The following is a 23,623-nucleotide window of genomic DNA, read 5'->3' on the forward strand; positions in this document are numbered from 1 at the left end:
TATTCCGTATGCGCTCAGCCATCATGCATTAATTTATTCAAATATTTAGAAAATCTCCTCGCATGGCTTTCGACGATAGTTTCTGTGACTGTCAAGAAACGTGCTCTCAGCTCCGTATATTGGAACATACGCGCTCCCAAACTCACGTTAGGAGCTTTGGTGCAGTGAGTGATTCTCACCAATTGGATACGCGTAAATGGGTGCGACAAATGTCCGGTTTCACATAGGTAAGTATATCCACCACTGGCTGGCTTCCTTCGCCAATAGTATCCACCATCAGGATTGACTGAAGTTATCTCTTAATAATTGCTGGAGTTAGACGGGCAACAACCACGACACGAGTGTGGCATTTTGCGGCCGCACATGCCAATGAAGCGCTGATATCCATGATACGCGTTACATGGGCGGTCAGTGCACCGGTCGTTTTGCTCCAAGCACGGCTGAGAGCGCACAGCATAACGCTCGAGTACAGTCGCGTTTTTATTTGATACAAGGTGTATTTTTTTTAGTCAACACAGTTTTTAATGTTAATATACGACCATCAGGTTTCTGTATATTTCGCACATGAACTCCATGTCGAGTTCGTGCGACACACTTCATGTACAACTTCACACCGATGCTTAGTGATGTTGCACTAGGTGCCAAGTTTGCGTGGCGCAAACCTGCATTCAAAAAAAAAAAAAAAAACGATTATCACGCGTGACCATTGACAAGAGTAGCAAAATTGTGATGTGTGGCGTATACTGTATCTATGAGTGTTACTATTACGCCTGGCAGGCACGATCCGTGTTCCAAAGAGGAGGTGGCAGCCAGAAAGCAGCCCATCTTGCAACCTCCATTTCAAGTGCTATGAGAATTCGCGATTATATTGCTCATCTCATTGGTCACTTGTACTATTTTTTTTCTGCTGCAACTGTATAAGTCGCTGCCTACGCCATCCGCATCCTCATTAGGCCAAATTCTTTGTTCTGAAAGAACGTCTGTTGGACATGTTGGTAATAAAGTCTCACTTTTTAGCGCGCAAAAGCAAAACGCTCTGTCCACGTTGTTTTTCGCCTTTGTCCTTTTTGTGCGCTAACAAGTGAGTGTTATGTACTGTTTTAGCTGGCTTGCTGTGGAGAGGTCTCAGCTACTCCATTTGTATAAGTTACGCTGCAAAACAACACAAAATATTATGTAAAGGAGAACAGAACAGACCACCACGTGCTTCATTGGTTTTCCTATTCGAAGGACCTCCTCTGATCGATTCTCTCGCTGGACTTCACGGTTGAGGATTTCAACATGCGCGTGGTGTACTGTTCCTGTCACCGTCACACCAGTTCCGACCCATTATCACGTTCTAACAAAAAGCTATGCCTGCCTGCCTGCCGTTGACGAAGTGCCTTCGTTCCCGAGATGGTCTCGAAGCGACGCAAGGGTGTCTGGCTTAGCGCAACTTCTCCACTTCCTTTCGAACCCGTCGACTGTTCCCCGACCCTGTCGAGATTTCGCCGTCAAGCTTCTCACTTTAGGACACGAGATGGTCTTCTCTATCGCCTCAACTACGTATCTTTCCTAACGGTGCAAGTGGTTGCTGGTCGTACCTCTACATCTTCGCGGTGAAATACGTTCAGCCTTCCACGCTGACACACAGTGTCCACATGCGGCCGTCTTCGGACACACGCCCAACATCACTACAGGTTTTGTTGACGTGGCATGTATGTAGACTTTTGGGGGCATATACATTCAATCATGACCACAGTGCCAGCGCCATGTGGTTCCTGCTCAGCATCTCTGTGGTCCGTGGCTACTGGCAACTCCCTTGTCCGGCCATATGCCCTTCTAAGACATTACCCTGTATGCACCCTTTGTTTCTGCTGGTTACGGAAACTGCTAAATAGTCATCAGCATCGACCACTTGACGCGATACAATTGCTATGCTGCAGACACAGCCGTTGGCACCTTTCTTCATGCGAACTTCAGAGCGATACAGGGCGTGTGCTCCTTTCTGAAGCCGTAAACACACTCATTGCCAAATGTCACATCGTTGATCACGTTACCACCACCTAACATCCTCAAACTAATGGCTTGACGGAAGTATTTACCCTCACTCCTGGCGACAGGAGGGTTGTTTAACTCCCCTTGCCACCACCACTGAGATTTCTCAATTTGACACATGTATGTGTGAACGCATACATACAAACGCGCGTACAAAGAAAGTGTGGTAGAACCCCCCCCCCCCCCAAACCTTTATGGAAAAAAAAAATCTGGCTAAGCCCTTTGCTCTGATCGCTCTTATTGGGACCTCATTTCGCCCTTCGTGACGTACGCCTGCAACAACGCTTAAATGTGATTACAGACCATCCTTGATACTTTCTCTCATATAGGCGAGAGCCTTCTAGCACACTTGACAACATTATACCTTCATCCGAATCCACACTGATCCCTGAAGTTATCCGCCACCCAAAGGGATGCCATCGGTTCACCCGCTCCATCACAACCTTTGACTAATGGCAACAAAAATTTCGACGTGGCTATGACCACCCGCATTGCCACTTTCTTCCATACTCCCTTGTATGACCTTGGGTTCCAGCTGTCCCAACAGGCCTTTCACTTAAGCTTGTTTTCACATATCAGGGAACCTACCATACTCTAACGCAGACGTCACATGTAAACTGCATTGCTGAGTCGGTAACGCCACTAACGAACAAACGCCACCGTGGTCGTGAAATCATGCACGCACATCGTCTGAAGCCGTATCCACCCATGCTATATTCGCCGAGAGATTGCTTATTTCCTGACAAGAAGGAAGGGAGTGGGGTGCGGGTGATCGTATACAGTGAAGAGGTATGCCCTGCGTGGCAGCCGCATTACCAGCCTTGATGGAGGCACGAGCTCAAGCTTGCCTAGTCTGCTCTCGTTGAAGCGCTACCTGCTGCTGCTGAGGTGCTACAGTCTATGTGTAGCCGTTTGCTTGCAGTAGAGATAAGTGAATCAATGGCACCGATGAATACCATCAACACGGTGCGTACGTATGTAGACTTGAGTGTGTGTGTTTTTTTTAGTTCAGAAATGGTAATCTTGGATGGCTAAGCGCGCATTGCTGGCCTCGCACACGCACATTCCACCACAATAAACAAATAAAAATAATATGAGCACTCTAGATTTGTGTTACCATTGCAACGCCCTTTCTTGTCACAGTTACGAGTGAAACTCAATGGTAACGCATATCTCCTTTTCTTGCCTCGCAGTAAATTCGCGCTCGTCTCCCCTAAACGAGATGTTGGCCTTTTCAGACCACACCTCAGCTAAGCAGAAAAGCTTATAGTTTGTGATGAAATTGCCAAATCGGTTCTCGTGGGTGTCTAGACCATAAAAATGCGGTGTGAAGCGCTGCAACTTGTACTAGTCTTTATAGAGGAAGTACACTTGCCACTTAGACACAGGAGCATTGTCATCTGTTTTTTAACCGTAAGTGAATGGAGGAGGAGAAAATAGCCGGCCTATCTTGCTGCCCGTCTCCTCGCATACGTGTGTCAAACATGAAAATAGACGAAATACTTTACACACTGTGTTAACAAATTGTTTCAGAGCGGATTGATAGGAATGCGAACATTACAAGCAAACTTTTCGCTATGGAAGGATCAAAAGTTAAATAATGACAGAAGACGAGAAAACAGTGTTGTCGTGATGAGCAGCAGGATTGTAGCTACTTTCACTCACTCAAGAAATAAATGTCATAGATGAATGCATACCACTATAGATGTATATGTGGAGTTAAACGTCCCAAAACCACCATATGATTATGAGAGACGCCGCGGTGGAGAGCTCCGGAAATTTCGACCACCTGGGGTTCTTCACGTGCACCCAAATCCAAGCACACGGGCCTACAACATTTCTGCCTCCATCTGAAATGCAGCTCCTGCAGCAGGGATTCGATCCCGCGACCTGCGGGTCAGCAGCCGAGTACCTTAGCCACTAGACCACCGCGGCGGGGCATGCATACCAATATAGCGTCGTAGCACAAGTGAAGAAAAGTGCCATAGGAATAACGAAGGCCAGCACCCAAACAGGATGCAACACAGCGAGAGCTTCAAAATTTTATCGAAGTTGCCACGTGTCACATGTTCCCCGCATTACCAGAGCTTTATCCTTGCCAAACTAGGTGCAACGATGCAACCCCAGCAGGTGCGACGCGAATCGCCCGCGGTTTGCGTCGAAGTGCGTGGCGCTTCCCCGCGGTAGCCGCTCGAATCGCGGCCGCCCTTGCGAGCGGTTTCTTGGCGGAGCGCGCCTTCGGCGGCGGCCAAGAGATGCCGCAGCAGCGGCGGCACAAGCCGGGAGCCGAACGACTTTCCCGTGATGCTCGGCGGTCGCTCGGCAGCGGCCGCGAGAGGCATGGCGCGCTGGGCGGCCGGCAGAACCCCTCCGGCGAGGCTCGGCCGGCGCGGGCCCTGAGCACGCTCGCCCCCCCCCCACAGCAGCACAGCGGCCGCCCTGGCGACGCCCCAGGCATGCCTCGCCGGAAGCAGCACCGGCCTCAGCGGATGCAATGTGAGTGCATGCCTCAGACAGCGGCTAAGCCTATGGTCTGGACTCCGAAAGCGGCTAGCGTGCGCGTCCCCGTGGTCCGAGCCTCGCGCGGCGTCTGCCCTGGCCGCGCTCCGGCTCCGGCTGCCGGGCCGCGCGCGCAGCCGCGTGCTCGGAGCGCGCCTCAATGAGCGTGACACACACCGGGATCTCGGACATCGCGTAGTGCGCGTTGACAACACGCTCGGTAGTTTCACGCACTGTCAATGTGTCGCCGCTGTACGCACGTTTTCGCGGCTCTGCAGCCGCCGCTGCGGTTCGGCGACTTCTCCGACCAGCCGCTCGTGGCAAGTGTCGCGGTTGTTTACAATCTGTCTCCTAAGTGGAGCTCGTGCGTTGAGCGCTCGGCTTTGCTTTCGCCCTCCGCTGTCAGTGCACTCTGGTTTGTCTTGCTCTCTCTTTTTCTGTTTTTTTTTGTTTCAGTTTGTTTTTTACGTATGCTTCATTGTGAGTACGTTGGCTGAATCATTCCCTGCTTGCGTTTGTCGTGCTTTATAAGAATGGCACGGAAAATGTAAGCGCTCGTTGGGCGTTTCGGTAACGCTGTTCCAATCAGAATGGCGCCCGGCGTACTATATTGTCATCGGTTTCAAATATTCCGACGTGCCATATTAACAGTCTTACGGGACATTGTAATTAAAAAAAAACATTTCTATATTGCGAGCATCCTGACTAGAAATAGGATGGCATGAAGGCTGAAGGCGCACTTACCTTTATATATATATATATATATATATATATATATATATATATATATATATATATATATATATATATATATATATATATATATATATATATATATATATATATATATATGGTGAACATTTTCGAGCGACGTGTTCAGAATCGGTGTTAATGTCGATACGGCACGCCTGTTGCACCGCCCCTTGAATGCTCACCGGGCCCCTACACGTGGTTTTGAGGGCCTGAAAGTAAATTTTAAGCTCAATTTGTTGCGCGCCGTCAGGGTCTTTGTAGTTGCGGGTTTGACGCGTGCCCAGCGTTGGACAAGAAAGTCAAGTGTCGCATGACAAGCGCACAAGTCCAAATCTGTGGACTTGTCAAAACTGCGCTCTTGTCGAACTTGCAAGTTTGAACCAATTAGCCCCGGTAACACGTCTATTAAAGTCTCTTTTCTTTATCCACATCATAGACAGTCGTCAGCGTCACGAACCACCTCATAGAGCATACTGCAGACTAGCTTTATTAAAATGCCTGTGGGAACGAGCTTTTGGGGAGTCGCATGCGGCTGACTCCGTCCTGCGGGTTCTAAACTCATATCGATAGCCGTATTACGTAAGCGTTCTTGCACAGTAAAAGAGAACGTAGACTTGGAAAAACCTCTTCGCAAGACACAGCTTCGCGACTACAGCGCATGTGCCAACCTGCATGCCCTGACAGCAGCAGCTCGAATCGCCCGCTCAATTTATGACGTATCGCATCGCGATCTTTAACACGAAACCATGTTGAACTCGGCACATCCGAGCGAGTGCATCCATGTCGTGTCAGTTCGAGTGAGTGATTCGCACAACTGGATCTGCTTTGTACTCGGCACCAACGCAACGTGCCAAGAGGTGCCGCAACCCTTCCGCGCATGCATCATACTCGCGCTTGTCGCATATCTCGAGCTTCTCGAGTGCAGGTCTGCTGGACAAGAACATATAAAAAAAAGATAAGGTAATACACTCGCCGATTGCACACAAATCTGGCGGCATTCTGAAGAGAGAGGGGGCCGAAACTTATTTCTGATGTGTAGTGGAGCCATAGCGTAATGTCTGCTGTCACACGGATAACACTCGAAGCGAGCTCTTTTCGTATTCCTCCAATCGCCGCATCAGCGCTTCTCCTGGTGGCCGAGATATGTTAAAAGCTAAGCACGCACCAGTGATCAATATGAAGGGAAACGATACATTTGTTTCCAGGCGTTATTGCTCCTGGCGGCTGTGTTCAAACGCGAAATGCGAATTCTTGTCGAGCAACTTCCCCATTTCTTGTTTTCCTCTTGAGAGTCGCCTTCAGCTTAGACTGCGAGTTAATATTGCTTCTTCATATTGCTTACGTCATCATCATATTGCTTACGTCAGCAGCAGCATTAAAAAAAAGCACACCGTATCCAAACGTTTTGTCAATGATCGCAGTATATAGGCTGAAACTTTTTCTGGAGACCTGTGCGCTATTTCGAAGTTACGTTGAAGCGCCCTGTACACTTTTTTTTGTACAACAGTGCACGAATATGAAAATGTTCGAACACGAATCGAATAGTATTCGCTGTTCGATTCGTATTCGAGTTGTGTATTTATTGTCGAATGCTGGGTCGGGCGACGGAAGTGTTACAATAAAGGGCAAAAGACTGATGCGAATGGAAATTCGCTTGAATGCATTATTACGCTGCAACTGGTGAGCAGCGGTGCTTGCTGACGGAAAGCAGCCGTCCGCTATTGAAGACGTGACGTGACAGAAGGTGATCACTCATGCACTGCGTTGACTATCGGCCGGGCGCATTTATTATAGCAGAGCTGTTGCGCTGTAAGTTTGCTGCGCGTCGTATAGGCAGAAAATTATCGTCATCATGCACACGTTCGACGACCACCTCAGCATTCTGTACAGGCGGTTAATAAGAGAAGCTAAAAAGTGCCCACCAACTCTGCTGCGACCCTTTCTTGCGCGACTAACTCCAAGCTGCGCTGATCTCTCTTATCGTGCCTTTTATTCGGAGACAAGCGGTGCAAGTGCATTCCGCGCAGACAATCCGCTTCTTGGAACAAGCACGCGAAGATGAGAGTGCTCGCTTAGCTTCATTAAGTTCTCCTGCCGTTCGCTAAACGTGTCTTTACCAATTTACTATATCTATTTAGCGGGAAAACTGTTTCCTTGACAAAATCGTCAAGTTTGTATTCCTCCAAAGCGATTATCTTTCGTGCAGCGTTGTATTTAGGTCATAAAGCGATCTCCAACCAGCTGTTACAATCATTTATGAGCTGCTAAGCACCCCCCTCCCTCTTTTTTTTCTTTTGTACAATACTGCCACCTGAATCTTCCGATGGAGGCGGAAATGTTGTAGGCCCGTGTGCTCAGATTTGGGTGCACGTTAAAGAACCCCAGGTGGTCGAAATTTCCGGAGCCCTCCACTACGGCGTCTCTCATAATCATGAAGTGGTTTTGGGACGTTAAACCCCACATATCAATCAATCAGCCACCTGAATCATATACCAGATCTTCCCAGTTAAACCGAAATCTATATCAAAGTTGGGTTGCACACGTGCATTAAAAATTGCAAACAAGGCTTTTGTTTCAGGATAGCTGGTATACGCATGCGCAAACAGTTTTTTTCCCTAATAGAATCAAATGCTAATCGAATTCTGCCGGAAGTCAGGAGAATAGTTTCAGGGAAAAACTGAATCGGATGTCAATTATTTTCACATTTTTCTTGTAATCTACGTCTGCCTTTCCATCAATTTCAACAAATTTTCGCATTACTGTATTCGTAAGATGATAAAGTTTGTCATTAAACTGCACGTTGGAAAGACCGTTTCATTAACTGCATGAAGGGAGCGTGAGATAACATTTGATTAAACATTTCTGCCCAGAAAGTCAGACATTTTGGAATGTGCGGTTATGTATTGTTAAGTGAACTTTAAAGCGGCAGGCTCCATGGCCAAGTAATCTATGGGCTTCCTATGGACCACCGGACTTCACGAGCGCTTGTGAAAGAACTGTGCGAGACCGTGCTGTGTAGTCTCGAGCTGACTGTTTATCCATCACTTTTTTACTCTTCTTCTTTTCTCACTGTCTCTTTCCTCTCTATTATTCTCCCTTTCTGCCACCCCAAGTGTAGGGTAGTCAACCAAGCTAAAGCTTAGTTAACCTCCCTGCCTTTCCTCTCTCTCCTCTCTCTCCCTCTCGCAACTCAGTAATGAGCTTGTGCCGCTTGGGGTATGACTAAAAAACAGTTCTTTTTAGCAGCAGATGATATATGCAGCAGTGAAACATGTTTGTGTTCAATTTGATAAAGAGGACACAGGTTTTACATCTACAAATAGTACCGTACAATGTCCGCTGACGAATGTCGTGTCCAACCAGCATTTTATTGCAATAAAAGTAAGAATGACGTGCTGGTATCATTCATATTGGATATTAAGATCCTCCGGTCTTTTGTGCTCTCATTGTCGCGCCGTTAAAATTTCATTTTAGGGCGAGTGATTCTGATTAGCTAAATGAAATGCAGCTTTCTGAGCATGCTTTCTCAATATAAAAATGCTACTGAGATTAAACGTAGCATTCTTTGCGTAAAATTCTGTTTTAGCTTTGTGTAAACGATGACGCAATTTTTTTAAGAACTGTCCGAAAGCTATAGAATTCTTTATATATATATATATATATATATATATATATATATATATATATATATATATATATATATATATATATATATATATATATATATATATATATATATATATATATATATATATGGAGAGAGTTTCAATTCCATTTCAAACCGAAATCTTACAGTGAGGATTTGATTCGAAGGCCGAATCGAATAGCACAATATTAGATTGGTTACTCGAAGCATATCCACTCGCTCCAACAGAACAGGCCCCAGCTAACTTTTGATTTCGCTCTTTTTTTTTTAGAAATTATCTAGACAATATTCAAAACCCGTTTTTCTTTTATTTTTCCGGAATATCCACACTTCGTTTGATTCGAAAATTTTGCTATTCGAACGCATTTCTTTATAAGAAGCAAATTGATCGTGTGAAGAACATTCAACATGTGTGCCAGGGACGTGAATCACGATGCATATGATAATGAGTTCGCACCTCTGCGTGTTCCTGTGAACACGATAGCGCTTGCAGATGAGTTTGCACAGCGGTTTCTGAACAGTCCGCGTGCATGCACGAAGTTTTGGTGTTGTACTTTCTTGCACCTCCGCCGCCGCCGTAATGCAGCGCTTGCGCTGCTCGGCTGCTAAGCTGAAGGTTGCGGGTTGGATTCCGGCCTCGATGGCCGCATCGCCCCCGTCAGATGGGGGCGATGCATTTCGCCCCCGTTAGGTGGGGGCGAAATGCTATAGCCCCGAGTACTGTGTGTGATGTCAGTGCCCGTTTGCGAACACCAGATGAGGAAACTTCCGGAGTCCCCCCATACGGCGTGCCCCTGACATCCTATATTATTTTTTGCACGTAAAACCGCAGATACATATAAGTATTCTTACTTTCTTGCAGACACGTTCTTGCAAAGACGATGAAAGTGAGAACATGTGCTCTCATGGCAGCAGTGCACTAAAGGGTAGTTAGTTCACCAGCCGCATCCAAGGAGAAACGCTAGGGTTGGCTACGCAAGCCATTTGGAGGTCCTGGTACTAGAACTTCGTATTCTTTCGCCTCTCCAAAAGCAAAAACTGGTTGACTAGTTTCGAAGAAGCGAGGGAAAACATGAAAAGATAAAGAGGGAGCTGGAACAATACGCTTCTTACACGTTTTCTCTAATGGTTTACAACTAATTGTCTTGGGTTGTTAATCAAGCTTGATTATGTAAGCCCAATAGTGGACTGCTGAAGTCGTTTGATCACTTGCGTACGCCTTCGGGCGTGTATTTTATTTCTTGTTGTCGAACACGCACAGCGTATCCCATTCTATAGCATGGCTGAAATATTTTCTCGAAGCAGTAGTACATTTGGTTCCGACCTACACTCAACCTCTGGGCCGCCTTCTTCTTATCCTCATTTTCTTCGGCCGTCATTTCTGCGCAATAGCGTCGAATCATTCTTGACGTCTGAATGCTATCTGATACTGCTTTTAAGCAGCGAACATCTGCTCGCCGTCCAGCTAGATATTTACGCTCATGCCTAAGCATGCATGCATTGGTCAATGCACATGCGTTATACGTCCGTCTACGTACACTACTTGTCCTGTCGTTATAGTTGTGCCGGCCGATCGTGCCCTTCGCTCAACTTTTGCCGGTCTTCTTTTCATCGTTGCTCTTCCACCTTGGGTGCACCCTGTCGTGCTCCCGGTGTGTTGGCGCAAGAGAATGCGTCGAGAGGTGTATATATGGTATACTGTTCTGGACAGTCGTTGCTTTTTCGTTACCATGTCTTTTCTCGTCTTTTTCGGCGTGTGTTATGTGTGCGTACTCAAAGGGGTTTCCCTTTCCCCCGTTTATGGTGTCCCTTCTCCCAAGTGTGTGTATAAGGTGCGTAGTGCGATCCGCCGTACATCACAGCACGCTACCGGAAGTGTGGTCAAGCAAGTGATACGCGCCGGGAAACCTGTTCCCTGTGCCGCCAGTGCGTTGGCGACTGTCTGGCGGCGAGTGCTACAGCGTGGCGAAAGGCGTCCTGGTAGCACGGCGGGCGCACTGCTTGTGCCTGCCAGGAATTCGGAGTCGCGGCTCGCGACCGGGAATCGTTCGAAGACCGTTCCGATTTTTCTTTCCTTTTTTTTTTGTTTCACGTAACCATGGGAGTCCACAGAATGTGAGACAACTGTGTACGCGGGCGTGGCTGAGCGATCAGAGGCGCTCGGAGGTTGCCCAGGATAAGCGACGCGAGAAACAGCTTTAGTTTTATTCGCAAGAAAAAAGAAATCAATTCAACGCTAAAAGCTGGACGTGGTGGCAAGTCCGCCCAAGTACGATATTGTTAAAAAAAAAAAACAACCAGAAGTAGAAGTACACATACAGAGTGTTGTATGTGTACTTCTTATGGTCTCTCGTTTCTCGCGCTGTTCGTTTTTTTTTTTTTTTCAATTATGTCGTACCAACACGCCCAAGCAACCACTTTAGCTACGATTTCGTGACATATTGCGAAGGTGGCCGCGGCCAATAGAAAACAACACAAAGTGATTAGAAATTTGTAATTTGGCCAATGGTGTCAAATTCGTACACGACGACTTCGGTGCGCAGCACGGCAAGTTTTGTAACTGTTTTATCACGTTTGAATAGAAAAAGGAGGCGCACTGCAACGAGAAACCACCCAACACTGGGGCCGGGGAAGAATCGGCGCGAATGCAGTCGATTCTGTGCGCTTGTATAGTGTTCACGAAGCGCGAGTTTTCGACGATAATTTGAGTTATTGTCATGCTTATAGACTGCGGTAGATCAGAGCGAATCTCTGGTTGAAACCCGGTGCCGCACTTACGAAGCGTTGCTTTAGCAAGAGTTGTTCGCTATCGGCCAGCCGTTTTCGCTGTCAAACTTCAAATTGGTTGGCATCACCGCCTACGAATATTCTATCGAATGAGACTGTTTTCGTGATTTGAGTTGACCCTCATCAAGCCCGCTTCTTTCATCCATAGATTTCGTCGCAGTACCTCCCGCTACTTGCGCTAATGGCGAACACTTGCGACATCTTGATGTTGCCGCTTTTCGTAATATACCGAGTGCCATTGTCGTTCGTCAGAAACGCTTCAAAAGTAGCGTAGCCAGATATTCGTTTTTTTTTTGGGGGGGGGGGGGGAGTGATGGTGATTCAGCCGTATCTTGTGTATGTTCTCACGTGTTTGCATGTGTGTGTGTGCATACATACACATGCAAAACTAAAATTTAGGAGGTAGGAGGGGTGGTTAAACCACCCTCCCCTCGGATACGCTTTTGGGCTTCAATATCTCTAGCTATGCAGCTATACTTCATATGCCTTCCGGCTGCATGAATATGTGGACCCCGAATACCAGTCCAAAGTAACTCGAGTGTTGACGTATGTCAGTTCATGCGAAATAGGCCCCTGTGAATTGAAGAATACCTGTACTTTATTCTTTTGTCAGCGTCGGACATGTCCTCACGACGCATTTTCAAAAGTTTTGCAACCTCTAATCAAATTAGCACAAAAAATCGCTTTACGATAAAATTGAAAGTTACTCACGTCATGTATTTACTTTTTTGTGAAAGTAACTGTGCTCTCACTAAATAAGATTTTGAATTATTCTTGACTATCTAACGTATATTGAATGGTCATGAAGTGAAGATGCTTCCCAGGAATAGTACAAAAGTGATAGGCGCTCATGCCGTGTTTTCAGAGTGTGTTAGTCAAAATTATAGCTCCTGTTCGGGCAATAAGTCACTGCCGCAACCGCAATAAAGGCAAGGAAGAAAAAAAACGTAAGGAACGCAATTACTCGGAAAAGTTGTTACTTCGAGTAAATGACAAACAATGATAAGGCAAAATGGAAGCACACTTGTGGAAATCGAGTAAAAAAGGAACACAGCGGGCTATAAAAGTCATATTCTTGCAACACTTTGGTGTGTAACTGCTTAATAACGATTTCCTTTGAAGTAGCTTTCGTATGTTTAGACGAATGGTTTAGGTCTGCCAATCCTCATATGGTTTCGCCGCGTGTGGCAGGCAGGTGAAGTATTACGAAGAGCGTAAATAAATACTTGACAATGTTTAGATTTTCCTAATAAATCAAACACAAAATGAAAAAAAAATATTACGGCCTTTTCAAATCTAGCTAAGGAGAGCGCACGCGAAATCCCATGCGCTCACAAGGCGCACAATAAATTAATAACTTTCGGTGTTAGTTCACGCTTCCTGCACCGGATTTTACAGCGAAAGCTATTATGAGATCACGAACTCGGTTCCCGCGCAGCGCCGTAGTTGTCCGCCGTCACCGCTGTCCGTAACCACATCGCGCGAGATTAGAAAAAAAAAAAAGCCTAGTACCAATGACGCAGTGAGGTTTGAACCCGGGTCCACTGGGTGCCAGCCCAGTATTCTACCACTGAGCCCGCGGGTGTTTTTTTTTTCTTTAATGAATGACATTATCACCAGTAAAGTACACAGAACATACTTCAGGTGTGTGAGACATGTTGGCAAACTTCCCTTAGGCAGGCTTGATGACGGGAAAGCGATCTTGTTAATACGACTTTTAAAGCGTTTTAAAACGGCGAAAGAACAAGCAGTCATCACACAATGCCAATAGCGTAACCAGTGGGTCGTTCTATTCTCTAACCCATTACAAAAGCTTGTTTTTGTTCAGCTATTAACTGCGGCGCATACCCATTTCAGGCATAATTACTCATTGTCGTCAGCCCCTGCGTGAACAATTGGTACACAATTCTTTGCAATAGTTTAGCGCATACTACGCTTCTCAAAAGAATGACGAAAAAAAGCATAGCGAATGCCGGCGTACTACCCTAAAATTTTTATTATTAATGCTATAGTGGGCATCAAGCAAGTGTACTTTTCAGCAGTTACGCAATAAGTGTTTAGAAAAGGATCTGAAAGGCCGCCCTTCTAGCTGTCGCTGTGACTGTGCTGCGCCTGGCAGTATTTTTTTTTCTCTTACTAAAGGCCGAGGATTTCGTCTAAATAACTCGACATACACTGCATCAGCTCGTCTGCCTCGAAATAAAGTGGTGGGACTATACCTTGAAACAAGCCTAAAGCAGCGAGTGTATAGTGGCTGATTACGAATAAGAGTAACATTCATATCGTTGAAAACGCGACAGACGGATGAGGGTCGATTTATTTGAAAGTTTCTAAACTATAGTTCACTTCACAAGGCGTGTGACCAGGGTTGCGACTCCGTGTTTTTCTATGGGGCTGGTATTGCGATACCTGCGCGGCGACGCTCGAGATGCTTTCCTCGCAATCCGGATGTTCGTACTACTCGACTTTTGCTTGACCCTGTTTACGCAGCTGCGTCCAAGTGGTGAATTGTTTTTTTTTTACTCGCTTGTCATTTGAAGCAGACAATGAGCCTCGGTAATTAAATCGTGCGCGAGCATGACAAATTGTGCCCTTTCATTCGGTCAGCAGATAGCATACCGATACCGATGTAGACAGCCCACCGTTTGCGGGGCTTTGCCTCTTCTTTTACGAACACCGTGTGAATGGAAGAGTACTTGATTTCAGAATGATTTTCTTAACTACTGAACGACGAAGCAAGCTTTTTTTCGTCCCATTTGCTTGAGTTCTGCTCATGCTAAGAGAGGGCTTAGACCAACGGTTGGCGACTGTGCTGAATGAACCTCTGGCTCAGTTTTGATGTGATGCGAGGCCGGCTAGTGCTGAAGTTTTTTTGAACCTTTCTTTTTGCTTTTTTTAGGTTGATTACAGGGGCTTATTTGTCTACGACTGTAGTCTAGCAGTGATAGTGCTCGGCTGATGACACGAAAAGGACGCAGGTTGGATACCGGCCACGGCGGTCGTACTTCGATGCAGGCGAAGTGCTACTGTACGTGCGGTGTGTCAGTGCACTTTAAAGAACAGCAGTTCGTCAAAATTTTCGATGTACTCCACTATAAATTGCTCTTCTTAATCATATTTGCGTTTTTGGCGAGTATAACCCCATATGTTATATATTATGCGTATATAGAAGACATGGAAGTTATAGGTTTTGCGGCTATATCGCGTTGTCGGTGCGATTTTTTTTTGTGTGTGTGTGTGAGCTGCAGCTGCTGCTGTTGCTGCTGCTGCGAATCGTATACGCAGACCGGTCGGGCGACGATCGGCAGACTGGTTTTGTCGGCGCCATCGGCACGAAATTCCGTCACGCTACAGCTCGCAGTCTTGTATGACAAAATGGTCTTTTCGGTGACACGAAGCGACTCGGTCGCACCTACCGAAGATATAGTTGGCGTCGGCAATGCTGGCATTGAGGAAGTCTTTAAAAGGTGCAGGGACCTTTTGATTGGTTCAAGCCGGCAAACTCCCTTTCCGACGTGCCCGTAAATATACCCTGAATGGTCTGATATCCGCGCCTTTAATTTATGCTGGTATATACGTCGGCGTATATGGCGAACTGGTGGACAGTGTCTCTAAAAGTAGAAGGAATACTGGTGAAAACCCAAATTTTAGGCGTTAATGCCGTGAGTTTTTCAGGGTCTCTTAAATATGCAGGAAAGTATACAGTATGCACGAGCGTATAGGGGAACAGCTACAGAGTGTTTATTTTTGAGCAAAATATTATGTGGTGCCGTAGAAACGGGAATTTTACAACAGGCGTGCACACCGTTCTGATACAGAGCGTGTGATTACGCCGCTGGCACGGAATTTTCGAGGAAACAGCATGTACGGGGTGCTCGTATGAACACATGTGAGGACGAATGCACTGAGCGTATGAGAAACTATATACATAGATTGCGTGATATATGTGTCTTGAATCACAAGACGCTCTTCGGGAGTGTGCTTAAAGTTTGCCTTTTTTTTTTCGTATGATATTTGTGGTATAACCATGCAATAATGTTTCCCAAGCGCCGTTAGACAATCAGAAAGCACGTTTTTAGACGCTTCAGTTCTGTAGTGCCTGCTTTTGCACCGTCGTTTAATTTATACTTACGTGTTCATTCAGTAGCGAAATTCAGGTAGCAAAAGAAGTTGATTGATTTATATGTGGGGTTGAGTGTCCCGAACCACCATATGATTATGAGAGACACCGTAGTGGAGTGCTCCGGAAATTTGGACCATTTGCACTTCTTCAACGTGCACCCGAATTTGAGCACGCGGGCCTACAGCATTTTCACCTCTATCAAAACCTTAGACCACCGCGGTGAGGCGACAAAGAAGTTAGACGAGGGCAGGAAGTCAACCACATATTGTTCCCTTTGAATGTATGCTATGTGGGATCGCACTTTAATAGAAAAGCCATGTAGTATTTACTGATGAAATCTTTTATCTACCTGCACGATATGTTGCTATATAAACGTGTATGCAGCAACATTAATATTTGTTACGATATAATACCAGCAGGCTATAGACGCAAACGAGGATCTTTACTGCGTAACAACTCGCATGTGTTAAAGGAACTTGTGAACTGCGTTTTTTTTTAACATGATTATAGAATTGGGATTTCAGTAGAAGAAACACGATAAGCTTTATATACGCGGTACGTTAGTTAAGCACACGGAAACATGCGCGGCAGAGAAAACATAAATTTGTGTGCGGATATGTTTTCTTTTATTTGGGATATTTCGCAATACCGTCGCGATATACGTAAATCAATGAAAATCCTCCTTGCAAACTGCATGACTGCCTTGTAGAATTCTCCTGCGGTTAGCGGATTGTTTTTGTCGCAGGTTCATGCCCAGCACGCCAATTGAAACAGCCGCGCTAAAATACCGAATGTTGTCTATTTTTACGGTATTTTTACAAACTACTGACGAATCCGCAAAAATTGCACAAGACTGATAACTGAGCATTGTCGAAGAAATTTTTACGCCGTAATATCGAGCTTATCTATTAGGATTGCTATTGCACGTAACGGCACTCGATTTTGCTGAATTTCTCGAGCTACCAAGTGGCGAGTACAAACAACAAATGACGTTAGTTGAAATACTTTGTGGGAAGTAATCGAACAATATACATTTGCGGCATTTTGCGATTTCGATGCCGTTTAGATTGGTTGAAGCAAAAAACGGGGAAGATGCTTGAGCTTCGCCTTCAGAAGAGTAGAACGTAATATCGCAATCACACCTTGTTCGCATCGCCTTCTCAATCACTATAGCGTCTCTTCTCGATGGACACCTAAACCGTGCCGCAAGGAAAGGAGCATTCTGTGCGCCCGTAGCTTGGTCCTTTCAAATCACCCTAGAATCATCTAATACGAGTACATTTGCGAAGTGCCCACTATCACATTATTCTTTTCGCAAATCAGATAGATATTTATACTACGCGTCGGTAAGGAAACTCGCGCAACTGTAACTATACACGTTGCGCGCGCACGCGCTGTTTATATTGTTGTTGATAAAAATAATTAATTTTGGCTGTGTGCTTTATTATTAGCGAGCCTTTAAACAAATCACTCCTCACTGCGCACTTCACATGGTTTGATGATCGGAGTGATTCTACGCTTCTGCCACATCGTATTGCATGTGTTAATGCACTCCACGCACTGCATAAGATTCATACAGCGCTTTTCTTTTCGAACTGTCTCGAGCATGGGCGTGGCTCTGTGGTATAGAACATCTGCTTGCCACGCTGGAGTCCTGACTTCAATTATTATTATTATTATTATTATTATTATTATTACCAATTTTGTATATCTGCAATTTTCGCTCATCGACAACGCTTGTTTTTGCTCAAAATCACCGACGCAGACACAGAAATTCCTGCAAAACGATTTCTTAAATTCTGTCGCCTCAAAACGCGATAATAAGTGCGTATCTCCTTTAGCTTGGCATGCTGCGCAGCAGCGCCACAACGTAGTACACGGAAGGAAAAAAAAAATAACTTACAACAATGAATATAGGTATTGAGTAAGTGCTATCGTCTCGAACAATGGGGACGCTAATAATGTCGTACGTTTGACCGTTTCCGCCCAGAGGCAACACCACGCACGCCTGTTGTCCTTTTATTGCGAACACTGTATCCCATTTGAGGACAGCTGCCCCGCCGCGGTGGTCTAGTGGCTAAGGTACTCGGCTGCTGACCCGCAGGGCGCGGGTTTGAATCCCGGCTGCGGCGGCTGCATTTCTGATGGAGGCGGAAATGTTGTAGGCCCGTGTGCTCAGATTTGGGTGCACGTTAAAGAACCCTAGGTGGTCGAAATTTCCGGAGCCCTCCACTACGGTGTCTCTCATAATCATATGGTGGTTTTGGGACGTTAAACCCCACATATCAATCAATCGAGAAGCCACTGCAATTCGATGCTGCGAAGTGCCCGTGGTACGTAAGATGCTGGAGGGCTCCTCGCCCGGAGGTAGAGCGCCACAAGGCATATTATGCCGTGCAAGTAATATCCCCGTGTGGATTCACGCGGAAAGCTTTCTTGTTGGCAAGACACTGAGGATGAAATCAGACGCGTTATTTGAAGACTTCTGAGTAAAACCTTATGATTGTTTCCCCCGACTCTCCCGCTTATATCTGCGTAGGCGGGGGAGAATCTTGTGCGGCCGCATGCTTGTGCGAACGTTTACCAAATGGCCACTCGAAATGTGAAATGCAATCGAGAAACCTCGTTTGACAATCTCTAACGCCGAACGGGTTACGTGTACTGCGCCGCCGCCTATAGACACGCCACCTAGTCGCTTGGTTTGCGATATTCTATGTAGCCTATATCAAGCGCAGAAATATCCCTGTCTCGTGTAACCGGCGAATCGAACGACGCGGTCATGGTTTATTTGAATTCGACGTGGCGTTATACAAACTCGAGATGTGGTCAGAGGGATCAGGTGTTATATATATATATATATATATATATATATATATATATATATATATATATATATATATATATATATATATATATATATATATATATATATATAGTCCAGTAGATCCTCCGTGAGCGGTCACAACGTGGTTTATTTCGACGTTTCGGCCTAGAGTCTGGCCTTCATCAGGATTAAAGATACAGTTTGTTGGTGCTCAGCTTTATACAATCTCAAATCAGAGGGCAAGGAAAGAGGAAAAAAAGACAGAAAAAAAAGAAAAAAAGAAAAAGGAAAGAAGAAAAGAAAAAAGAGAAAAATAATGTACGGTGGACGCCCCTCGGGTGCCCCCCTTCCACTCTTCCTTCCACTTCCCCCCTCATCTCTCTCCCCCCTCTCCCCTTCACCTTTCTGATGTCAGCGGTCTGTGTATGTTTCCGTTCACTAACATATATATATATATATATATATATATATATATATATATATATATATATATATATATATATATATATATATATATATATATATATATATATGCGCGTGTTGTTTTTTGTCTTGACTTCAACACGGAGCAGTGGTTTGTGATACCAATTACCAATTCTGTTATGGTGCGAGACATTTTGCAATGCAAGGCGGCCGCGGCGTATAACCAAGGTTTTTTTTTTTTTTTTGCATCCATGATCCTATTAGCACATACCTACGCACTCGAAAATGATTTCCCAGCGTGTCGAACTGCATGAGTGCTGGATTCAGGGGCGTAGCCAGAAATCTTTTTCCCTTGAAATCTTCATTTTTAGCATGGCGAAAAACATTTCGGAGTTTGGGGGAGGGGGGGCGCAGGCCCGGCATTCCACCCGTTGGCTGGACGCACATATGTGTATCAAAAAGGAGAGTGAAGATTTGCATCATCGAGGAATGATATGAGAGGGATAGTCCAGAAAGTCATGAATCACATTTTCATGCGAAAACAAACTCCAGAAATAAGCAAGAGTCTCTTTGAAGTTTGCTTTGCAGTCATGGCTGTGAACAATGCGCATATTAAGCACGAGGTCGCGAGTTTGATCCCCGACCGCGGCGACCGCATATCAGTGGCGGGGATAAATGCAATGCACTCGTGTACATAGATTGAAGTGAGTGTTGAAGACCTCAGATGGGTGAAACTACTCCGGAGTTTCTTGTATGGTTTTCCTTACAATACAGTGGTTCGACCCTTAAAACCACATAATTATATTTTTCGCCGTGACTACTAAGGTCATTTTAAGGGGTCTTGCGAAGAGGGCATCATCGATATTTTTTACTGAATTAGTACCCGAGGCGAATGTTCGAAACAACGATACCACACTACGTCTGGATGTGCTAGCGAAGCAGTATATTTATAAAATTATATACATGTCTAAACATATATCCCCTCGCTGATACTCTAGTTTCGATTCCCACCGGTGACTGGGTAAAAAAGAAAGAAAAGTAAGGACGCCAGGAAGAGGCAGTGGCCGGCTGTGCAGCCTGTCTATAGTTAACCGGTCGCCGGGTCGCTTCCTCTATATGAGCGAGGTCGTCTTATCAACGGTCCGGTGGCATTGACCTAAGCTGCATCGGGCTTGTCCGAAGAGAAACGGTCGCGTTTCCTCCCCCAGTGGACGTTATATTTCGTTGCAAGCGGCATTGAACCGCTTCGGCCATATACACTCCGTTCGAGGTCCTTTCATTGCCGCTCGTTACTGCCCGCGCGTGCGTATTCACTCGTTGGCCGGCCGTGTACGCATACGCCGAACGAGGAATGACTGCTGATTAAAGCAGGTGCTGGGAAACCTCTGGCCGACGTATCTTTGCGAGCGCGTTTTGGGCCGAGCGCGCATACACACAGGAAGCTTCGGGCGACGACGATTCTTCTTCTTCCAGCATGCGAGAAGAGGATAAATGAAGACGTGCGCTGGTGGCAGCAGCTGTTGTGGCTGCGTATCTCTCCGCAATAGGGCAGCGCGACGCTCCATAACGCCATGGAGACGTGCCACCTGCCGTCATGCGCGCTTTCGCTTCCTGTGAGCGCCCTCTCGGAGATGCGACTCACGTCCCCCCCCCTCCCCCGCCGCCACGGCGGCTGCCAGGAGCGCTGAACACCGAGCGTGCGCGAGAAGGGGCTTGGTCGTACCTCGCGAACAGCGCGAGCCCCGCGATTTGACGCCCAGGAACTAGGAACAACTGTCGCCGCAGTCGATGCTCTTGATACACGTCCCCCCCCCCCCTTTTTTTTTTCTATGCTACGTATGGAGTTAGCTTTCTCGTTTGGTCATTCGACCTGAGAAGATTCGCGTTACACATCTTCTGACCACACTGGTCGTGATTAACATATGAGAACGTGAGAATGGTTTGCTTTTTTTTTTTAAGAAGGAAAAAGAGGCATATCACATTGGTACCTGTGGGCACTACTGAGTTATGGTATCGAGCCAAGGAGATGGAGCGAGTTGACCAGGTTAAAGAACTCGCTTTTTGCCCTCTATCATACGCCGTCGCTCTTCATTGTTAATGTATTGAATGATTTTTGAGTTTTGAAGGAGGGACTGCCTATGTTAGAATGCCTATTCTGTGTTCGATTGTTTTACACTCGCATAATCTAAGAATGCACATACCCCGTACCATCTTGTTAACCTGCTGTGTAACGTGTTGCTCTCACTCTAACGCGCTCAATTCCGCGTTTATGATCGTAGCAGCCGTCACGGCAGCACCCAGTTTGCGCATTTTTAATTATTATTGTGATATCAATTATATGGACAGTCTTGGCTGGTTTTTGCCGTCGTCTTCGCAGCCACCGGCACCGTGATTCACGTATATGTATGTATGTATATATACGGGGAAGGATGCGCTGACCTCCTCTTTCTGCGGTCCGAGCATCGCCTTTCCGGCCGTGGTCGTCTGCGCGCGCGCTTATCTCGTGAGCGAACAACAACCACCAGTGCGCGGCTTGTGCCCTTACAGCAGGTGGGAGCTTCTACGGGCTGCGTTTTCAACAAAAAAAAAAAAGTTCCCAAAACTGTATCGGGAGTGGCCGTGTACCCGGAGTTACGTGAGATCGGATCTAATTGAGTTGACTGCCAGCCTCACTTCGTATGACATTGCAATTTGTCGCAATCACATCCATTGCTTCACCTTTTCGTTTAAACTGATGTTGTGCAATCATCCTTGCCACAGCCGCGAACTGCACTTGACAACATGCGCACGAGTATACATATCCACAAAGAAAGCTTCTTGAGACATATCTAGGTGTCCCGCGGTTAGGCATGTTTTGCTGGTTCAGTGCCGTTTGTGACAAGTTATTTAAGCCTGATACGCAGGGGAAGGATCTCAAACATGTGGTAACACATGAAACCGCATGCGTGCCACGCAATCCTCTTTACTGTGTTCTCACCGTCTCATGTATTTATGGGCAGAGACAAGCCAATACCGCAATCGCCTTTATGTCCGTGTCTGCATGACTTACTGACCGTGCGCATTTTACTTCGCCCGCATACGTCGGCGAATGCCTTTGTGCGCATTTCAAAATTTCCAGCTACAACAAACCAAGGTGTATGTATGCTCATGCCCACCTTTACGCACGAGTGCTTGCACAGCTGCTCGTGTCCCTTGCATCGTAAACATTCCAGTATGTTGCTATCTCATTCATTGCTTCGCCCTTTCGGCGAAACTGCGACTTTTTTCTTACAACTGCGAGTAGCATTTTATTTAGCTGAGACGAGTTCCTGATGCATCGAGCCGGGGCGTTCAGACGCATGGCGCGTCTTCGTAGACAGCGCTGATGGCATTTTGGAAAATTTTACCCATACACGTTGTCGTGTTTATATAGGCGTTTGACGCGTTCCCACAACGCTGAAGTATATAGTGTCCCAGAGTGGCCGTTAAGATTTTCGCACTGACAATGACAAATGACACCAGACAAGTTCTGCGGTAACGTTCTTTCAAACCGCACCCGCGTTCACTCACAAATGACACTGTTCTCGATTGTTTCTAGTCATGCAACACTCCTCGAAGTGCTAATATTTGTTTGGGTATTATACGTCCCACAACCGCGATACGATTACGAGGGAGGCCGAAGTGGAAGGCTCTGGAAATTTCCACTACCTGCAGAATTCTTTAACGGGCTCTTGCATGAAAGTAAACGGGCCACAAACATTTTTTGTTTTCACCGAAAATGTGACCGCCGGGATTCTGTCCCGCGACCTTCGCGTCAGCAGTCGATCGACGAGTACCACAACCACACCGCCGTGGCGGCCGGGTCGTTTCACGAAGTCGGTCGCATTAGAGGCCACAGCATCACGAGGTCCTCGTCATCCCGTGTCTTCGAATGAAACTTGGTTCGATTCCGTCTTCGAATGCGAACTGTACGTAACTAGCACCACCGTGACTTCCTTTTCGTTTATAGACGCGCGCAGAACGATGACATTAAGGCGTGCTCCGACTGCTTTCTGCGAATGGTTTCGCACAAAATATGACAGAGAGGAATTATACAGGCGTGAATCGACGTTCGATCAGCTGTTTACAATCATAGTTTGGCAGCGGGCTAAGATGAACTAAAATTTGCGATGCTGTAGGGAAAACCACCAAAGTGGCAGCTGAGGACACGGCAGAAGAGTCGGGCAGCAGCTTTCATAGGCACCGATGCTATACGACATATCTACAAGTTCATAAACTAGAGTCTATAGTACATAATTAACCTATATCCGAGCTCCGATGACGTGATCTTTTATTTCTAAGTGCTGCCATTGCGCAGCTGTAAGTGTAATATATACGGCACGTTATAACAGCTGCACCAGATAAGGAAAACTCGCCAAAGACCGTGCCTCGCCACCGTATAGGATGCGCCATTTTGACTGATATCTTATACTACCTTATATGATTGATTGATATGTGCGGTTTAACGTCCCAAAACCACCATTTGATTATGAGAGACGCCGTAGTGGTGGGC

The 23,623-nt window shown here is 46.2% G+C and overlaps 1 protein-coding gene across 1 annotated transcript in view; it reads left to right on the forward strand.

Moving 5' to 3' along the window:
• Positions 1–4,384: 4,384 nt before the first annotated feature.
• LOC119176240 (protein tiptop) overlaps positions 4,385–23,623 on the forward strand; it is a 444,936-nt gene continuing 425,697 nt past the window's right edge. The window contains exon 1 of the mRNA XM_075877292.1: positions 4,385–4,533. Coding sequence (XP_075733407.1) covers positions 4,494–4,533 — 40 coding nt within the window. The 5' untranslated portion in view covers positions 4,385–4,493. The remainder of the gene's footprint in view (positions 4,534–23,623) is intronic.

This window comes from Rhipicephalus microplus, chromosome X (genome assembly GCF_043290135.1).
Source record: "Rhipicephalus microplus isolate Deutch F79 chromosome X, USDA_Rmic, whole genome shotgun sequence".
Classification (NCBI taxonomy): Eukaryota; Metazoa; Arthropoda; class Arachnida; order Ixodida; family Ixodidae; genus Rhipicephalus; species Rhipicephalus microplus.